General features: G+C 37.1%; 1 protein-coding gene across 1 annotated transcript; it reads right to left on the bottom strand.

Moving 5' to 3' along the window:
* Positions 1–3,562: 3,562 nt before the first annotated feature.
* On the bottom strand, positions 3,563–6,687 carry LOC132110830 (forkhead box protein I1c-like). The gene is made up of 2 exons (XM_059517829.1): positions 5,990–6,687; positions 3,563–5,030 (listed from the first exon to the last, which is right to left on the bottom strand). Exons 1-2 carry the CDS (start codon positions 6,576–6,578, stop codon positions 4,471–4,473), a joined length of 1,149 nt encoding a protein of 382 aa, XP_059373812.1. The 5' UTR covers positions 6,579–6,687; the 3' UTR covers positions 3,563–4,470.
* Between the last annotated feature and the right edge of the window lie 294 nt (positions 6,688–6,981).

Genomic DNA, 6,981 nt, shown 5'->3' with positions numbered 1-6,981 from the left:
AAGAAGAGCAAAAAGGGCAATCTCCATTATCCCCAGAGATGGGCTGTAGATTTTTCACCTCAATGCAACGGAGCAACAAGTGCTCCCTCTTCCAGTTGATGCAGGTGTGGGATCTGCTTTGTTGATCATAATCCTCTGTGGGGAAGGGCCGCTGAGTGTGTCTGTCTCCACCCCCTGACCCCCACCTCCACAGCCTGTGCACTGACCGTTTCTTGGGTAACCTCATGGGATCCGACAGGCATAAAAATAATGATGGACACCTTAGCCACCGCTGACCCGCCCTGACTCGCCTGCACCACATGAGAGGTAACGCAACCACTTAACTGAGGCCCTGTAGATACACACACTTACGGGACAGACATACACACTCCTTCACACACATGAACTTAACAGCTTCCTGCTGAGAGCTATTTTCCCTTTTCTTCTCTATCAGGAGGGGGCCCTTTTACACTTAAACTTCAAAATACACAGTCTGAAAAAATGATAAAAACAGCTCGTTTGTGAGAAAAATCCTCTTTGTGATGCCATTTGCTAAAGGAAATGGACACTGGTGAGAGTTCATCTGTGAGATGATTCATGTTATAGCCACTGTTCCAGTGAAATATCAACCATAACTGATATTTGCCAAAACTGCTTTGTCTTCATTTCAGATATGCAGTATCATAAAAACATGTTTTTGCTTAAAATACAGTTTCAGAAAACTTCAATGACCTAAAACGCTATGGTTCGGCACCTGAATTCTGAGAGGGTCTCAGAGGGAGCATGAGAAAAACTGTGTGATGGTTTGTCAGATCCAGACACTGTGTTAGAGGAGAGCTGAGGTGGGCTGTTTCTCTCAGCTTAGTGCAAGGAAAGCGATGTAATACTTTAATTACAGTCCTTAATCACTCACTCGAAAGCCCTCATATTTCTCACCTCCCAGACATGTAGCAGCTCGTTTACAGTAGACTACAGAAACACCGCAGCTCAACACATACACAGACACACAAAGTAAGACATCCTATACTTTTAAACATGGATCTTGATCACAAGTGCACAGGGAGTAGAAGAGAACATGTCAGAGTCTCATCCTTCATCACACCAACTTTGTTTTCGCAGAGTGTGCTAGTATGACCTAAAAGAACTACCACAGAGAAGCATTTTACCATTTTGTCAGATGTACATCAGCTGTCTTTCATTTTAACATCAGCCCTGAGGCGGTTGGAAATGCAACATTCGACTTACGTAATGTTGCAAATACTCTTTATTTGATTGTCATGTTTATGAAGGGAGTCTAGATATGCATATGGAATAATAAAATGACTCTTGACGATAATATATTGAAAGAAGTCTATATTATACATTTCACATTATTATATATAAAAAAGTGATCTTAACTAATATACTCTATATAATATAACCTACGAACATATGTCACATCGTATAACATTGTTGTTTATTTTTTTGGCTTCTGGTTTGTGCATTTAAATCCAGAGAATTTCTACAAAATATGTTGTCTACTTTTTATCTTACATCCACAACATGTGCATATTTCTCTCATCGAATAACTTTTTCTGACGTCTGGACTCTATCTTCAGAGGTTTATGAAAATATAAATAGATAATTAAATTTAATGGGAATGTTGATCAAATTTATATTTCAGGTTTTGACTGCAACTACACATCCATAATGCATTTTTGGCATTGAAAAGTAGAAATTATATGGTGTCACACACGACGTAAAAAAATTAAAAAATAAATTAAAAAACACTGATTAGTTCCATCATTTAGTTAAATTGTGACCATGATTTAACTAAAAGAAAGAAACAAATTATTACATATATATAATAATTGTAATTTAAATATAATAATCTATTATATAATAAATCGCTTGTCATTTGCAGGGTTTCATGAGATAAAGAGACACAAATGAATGTCCATGTTTGTGCTCCATCTTTCTTCAGTGCTTGACAATTGCAGATGTCATTCACAGCCACATTTGTGCTTGTGTGGTGTGTAAATATGTCAGGTTCAAATTATCTGTGCATATGTACCCTCCCCAACTAAAAAAAACCTAACAGCCTCAGATTGTCCAGAAACAAGTACTTCATATCTATAGCCTCTGATAGGACTCTGTCCTTAATATATTCCATGAATACAGTTCCTCTGTCCGGACAAACATAGATGCTTTTCAGGCAGGCAAACAGAGATGAGCGCACAGGGCTGGGTGCAGGAGGGGGCTGGTGATTGCCTGATGTCCCAGGCGTTAAGTAAGCACAGAGCGTCAGGCCACGACTAATTGACAATGTCATATTTGGCAACAGGGTAAAGTGCTCAGCATAAAAAGCCGCCTTGTGTGGTGTCTGAGTAAATATGGCGACTAAATAAGATGCTAAATAAGCTCCTGCCCCCATTAAACTCTAATTATTACTGTGGCTTCATCTTAGGCAGCGAAGACTACTGTGATTGGTGTTTTGACAACATGTGACTAATTGTATAATTGTGTATATAATATAATATAATATAATATAATATAATATAATATAATATAATATAATAATGTGTACATATAGAATTTTGAAGTTCAGAAAACTTATTTATAACTTATTTGTGCTCTCATTCTGTTTCTCTGATCCTGAAGCCTCTACCCAAAGCCACACCTCTCCATCTCCTCCTGGGTGGCACTGCCCTGCTTACTGAGGGAATTTCTCAATGGGAGTCCCCCCCCTCCCCTTAATCTCTAAACAAGCACTTGGGTCTGTCCCGCTTTTACTCAGACAGTTCTAATGAAGAGAAGACAAAAGGAGGAGGGCAAACCCTTTTAATTCATCTCACATTGTGCTTTAATGCCATCAAAACTTGTTCTGTACATGTGGTCTTTGTAGATTAAAGACTGTAAAAATCATTAAGATATCAATAACCCAAATCATTTTATACTTGGAGAGATGTATGTAATCAAATTTGGTATTTTAACACACAAGCAAATAGTAAGAGCCGTTCTGGTACACACAGAACAATAGTGGTATTGTTTCTGTAGCACTGGGTAATAAGACAGAAACCTCAGCTTTGTTATAAGTGCATGTTTCTTTGTTTCTTGTACTGTATTGTCCCAGAAACACGATTTAGAAATACACCCAAGCTCTGCGCAGGACTAACAGTATGCTGATGCTGATGTTACTTAAACAGAGAGTCTCAGAGATTTGAAAATGTAGTTGTGCAACTCTGACTGTGTAAGTCAGGAATATTTGGTTACTCATATACAAGTTTGCTTATTTTGTTTTGAACGACCAAGTTCTTGAGAAAAGCGTGGGTAAGTAATTTCAACTAAAAGAAAAAGACAAAATGGTCACTATTCTATATAAATTAATTCACAAAAATGTTTTACTTGAAAATGTTTGAGTCAGTGCTTCACAGCTGTCTAATTGAAAATTAATAAAACTGGGAAATTATATTTTGGTGTTATTTATATATATTGCCTATATGCTGAGGTGTTTGTTGAAGTTTCCTTTGTAAATATAGTTTTTAGAATGTGTTCCACATTTGCCTTTTGTTGCTTTTTTTACTTTGTCATTTTAACACTTGAATTAAATTAATGCCAACTTTGTCAAACATACAATAGGTTTGTAAAGTCATATTTAAAGTGCTATTGTTGGCTTTAGTTTAGATCTAATGTGGACAGTTGACATTTACAGGCCATAGATTCAGGACTTGTTTGAGAGGGGGAAAAAGCATAATTTAGATTCAGATTTGGAATTCTTTATTTTATTTTAAAAATTAATATTTAGCAAAAACTGCGAAAAAGTAAAAAATGTAGTGACTTTTTTTCTGTGTGTAAAGATCATCACCTATGAAATATCATTTAAAAATCAAGTGAGTTAGTGGCACAATGACATTTGATTATTCACTTATTACCTTACCTTGAAGGTAAAAGTTTCATTTTAACCGTAAATAGCTTACCAGACCACATATTCCTCTCTTTAAAGGACACTGCAAGATACATAACTTAATATAAATAGATAAAAACAAGTGTATATAACAAATCAACTGCATTTACAAAAATACACAATAGAAACCAAAAAAGGAGACACAACTTATTTCAATATTGGACAATACTGAATTTTGGCAATCATGAATACCAAGGCAATCCCTCCATCAAACTATTGTTTAAGACTATTATAAATTCAAACTAAAAGGATAAATCTAAATTAGTGCATGATCAAAAAACTGACACATAATATGGAAATGTTAAAATAAGACATCAAAATCCAATGCATAAGTCAAAAGATTTTTCACAGAATAAAAAGTTTTGACTAGTGTTTTACACCAGATTTCACTCATTTGGTGGCTGTCAGCGCGTAAATGGCCCGTTTAAATGAATGTTAAATGAATCTGCTTTTAAGGCCTGTCGCATTTCAGCAGCCCATACACAGTGTTGAAATATTATATTGTTTTTCTTATTAAAAATCATACGCGTCATGAATTCACAACAGATTTATAACTCCGTTCCGTCTCGATTGTAAATGAGACTGTTCACGCTGAAGCTGTTGTAGAAGTGTCCGTTGAACTGCGAGCTCTGGCCCCCAGTGAAAGAGTTACAGTACATTCCACGGTTCATGTGCACGCTGTCCTGCAGCTCACTCCCTCCACCTGCGTCAGGTGCTGAGCTGGCGTGGTACGGGCTCAAGGCGCTGATATTTCGGCTTGAAAGTTCGTTTACCAGCCCCAGAGAGCCCTGTCTGCTAGCCGGAGCTGAGGACGAGCTTAAGGCTGACATACTGTTGAAGAAATTGTTGAAGCACGGAGCGCTCGCAGGGCCTGCCGGAGACGTGCCCTTGTGTCTGTCACTGGCCGCCTCAGTGTCAGGAGATGCGGGTCCGGTGAGGTGAGGGCTGTCGGTGGGCTTGATCCCTGCGAGATGTCGATCCTCCTCCGCTTTTGTGTTGTTGGCAACACCTGTGCTGGAATCAGACCTGCGCTTCCTTTTTCTACGGAAGTTGCCGTTGTCAAACATCTTTTCACAGTTGGGGTCTAGAGTCCAGTAGTTTCCTTTTCCTTCGAACAATATGGATAGTTGATATTAGAAACCAAAGCCAGTAACTTTTCAAACAAAAGTTATTTACAGTGAAATTCGTTGAATTTAAGAACTTTAAACAAAATTGTCAGTTTTGGTCAATAAAAAAGAAAAATCTGAGATAATTAAGAATAAGAAATCTGTATCTATTCATGTTTATGTACCAGTATATATTTTTTAATGTTTATAGGCTAGACTACCATTTTTTGTTTGTATCATAAATTACTTTATATACTTATTTACTTTACATTACTTTTCTTATAAAAATGGAAATTAATAACTTAAAAATTCCAAGTGTAGAAACCATCTAAAACAAATAAAATGCTTCACCTGCTACTTCACCAAATGCACAACTTAATTAGCATTATCTTTAAAATAATATTTAAAAAATAGATCTCTTTTTTATATAGCTACTAATTATGAATATAAATAAGTTCTTAAGATTATTCCACTTGGCCAAAATGTGCCTTGTAATACAAATTACAAAATTATATATATATATATATATATATATATATATATATATATATATATATATATATATATATATATATATATATATATATATATATATTGTAAAATTTAACTGAGCTCGATGATGACATCACTGATGAACTGCCTTTAATTGAAAATTTAGTGTTTGCTATTGTCATTTAATATATTTTGCATTATTGACACACTATTTTCCTATTTAGTACTGTAAAGTGCTTTGACACAATCTGTGTTGTTAAAAGCACTATATTTAAATTAAGGTGACGACTTTTTTTTAAAATATAATTTTACAATCACTGACTTCTAATGAAAAATAACAAGAAGTTAAAGTAATTTATGATCTCAAGTCATTTATTTACTAACTTTACTTGCATATTTTCTAAAAAAACTAAATAGATCTGTATAAAAATGAGCGTCAATTATGCAAAGGTGCACGAGCATCACTCACCTGGGTCATCTTCGTCCCGCGGCACTTTTTTAAAGCAGTCATTCAGGGAAAGGTTGTGCCTGATGGAGTTCTGCCATCCCGCCTTACTTTTCTTATAAAAAGGGAAATTATCCGCCACATATTGATATATCTGGCTCAAAGTTAACTTCTTCTCGTGCGCGTTCTGTATTGCCATGGCTATCAGAGCTGAGTACGAGTAAGGCGGGCGCACGAGCTTTAAAAGTTCCTCTTGGCTCGCAATGGAGAGCCAGCCCAGGTCCGGACCAGCGAACCCGGAGTTGGTTAGATATTGCCTCTGAGAGCCGTAAGATGGAGGGATGAATGAGGAGTTGTTGTTGCCATGTATGTAAGACGAAGAGGAGTTGACACTGGGTCCATTGAGCCACAGGTATGGGTTTGGGGTCGCGTAGTCCCCCAGGCCGTAGCCCGCTGGTCTCTGCGCCGCAGGTAGACTCTGTTGGTGGTAAACACTGAAGTTGTCACAATACACGGCCATATCCGGTGTCTCGTGCGCGCTTTTTGGCAGTTGCTGGAGAGGGTTGACAGCAGCGTTACTATTGTTATGGATCTGCGCGTCGATGGTGTTCATATCTCCAGTGCCTTTAAGGCAAAAGTTTGTCTCTGGAGCCCACGCTCTCACAGTATTGCACAATACAATCTCTGACTGATCAGGTTAAAAACAACAAGTGTCTGCTTTTTGTGAGAGAAGTTTGGTCATATATACACCCAAGTGGGGCAAACACGGTGTCTAATCTGGGATTCTTGTCTCCTTCAACCAATAGATCACAAGCTCCTCGAAGTAGGCGCGGCCTATAGACTGGGATTGCAGGGAGATGATTAAAGTCATTCATAAACAGACAAGACTAGAGGCTTGTTAAAATGACGAACACCGAATGTAGGCTAATGTAGAAGGAATTCACTAAATAGTTGCCATTCTATCTAGCCTATTCGAAAATAATTATAGAGAGTAAAAACAGATGTTTGTTTTATTT

The sequence above is a fragment of the Carassius carassius genome, chromosome 30, assembly GCF_963082965.1.
Source record: "Carassius carassius chromosome 30, fCarCar2.1, whole genome shotgun sequence".
In the NCBI taxonomy this organism is placed as follows: Eukaryota; Metazoa; Chordata; class Actinopteri; order Cypriniformes; family Cyprinidae; genus Carassius; species Carassius carassius.
Note: the sequence above shows the minus strand (reverse complement) of the source record. Positions and strands in the feature narration are given on the sequence as shown.

Bases quoted from the DNA above. Each gene is read 5' to 3' on its own strand.
- LOC132110830 (XM_059517829.1), bottom strand. From the start codon at position 6,578: ATGAACACCATCGACGCGCAGATCCATAACAATAGTAACGCTGCTGTC. The intron at 5,031-5,989 runs GTGAGTGATGCT...TATTGTTCGAAG, and splicing joins GCGGGACGAAGATGACCCAG to GAAAAGGAAACTACTGGACT.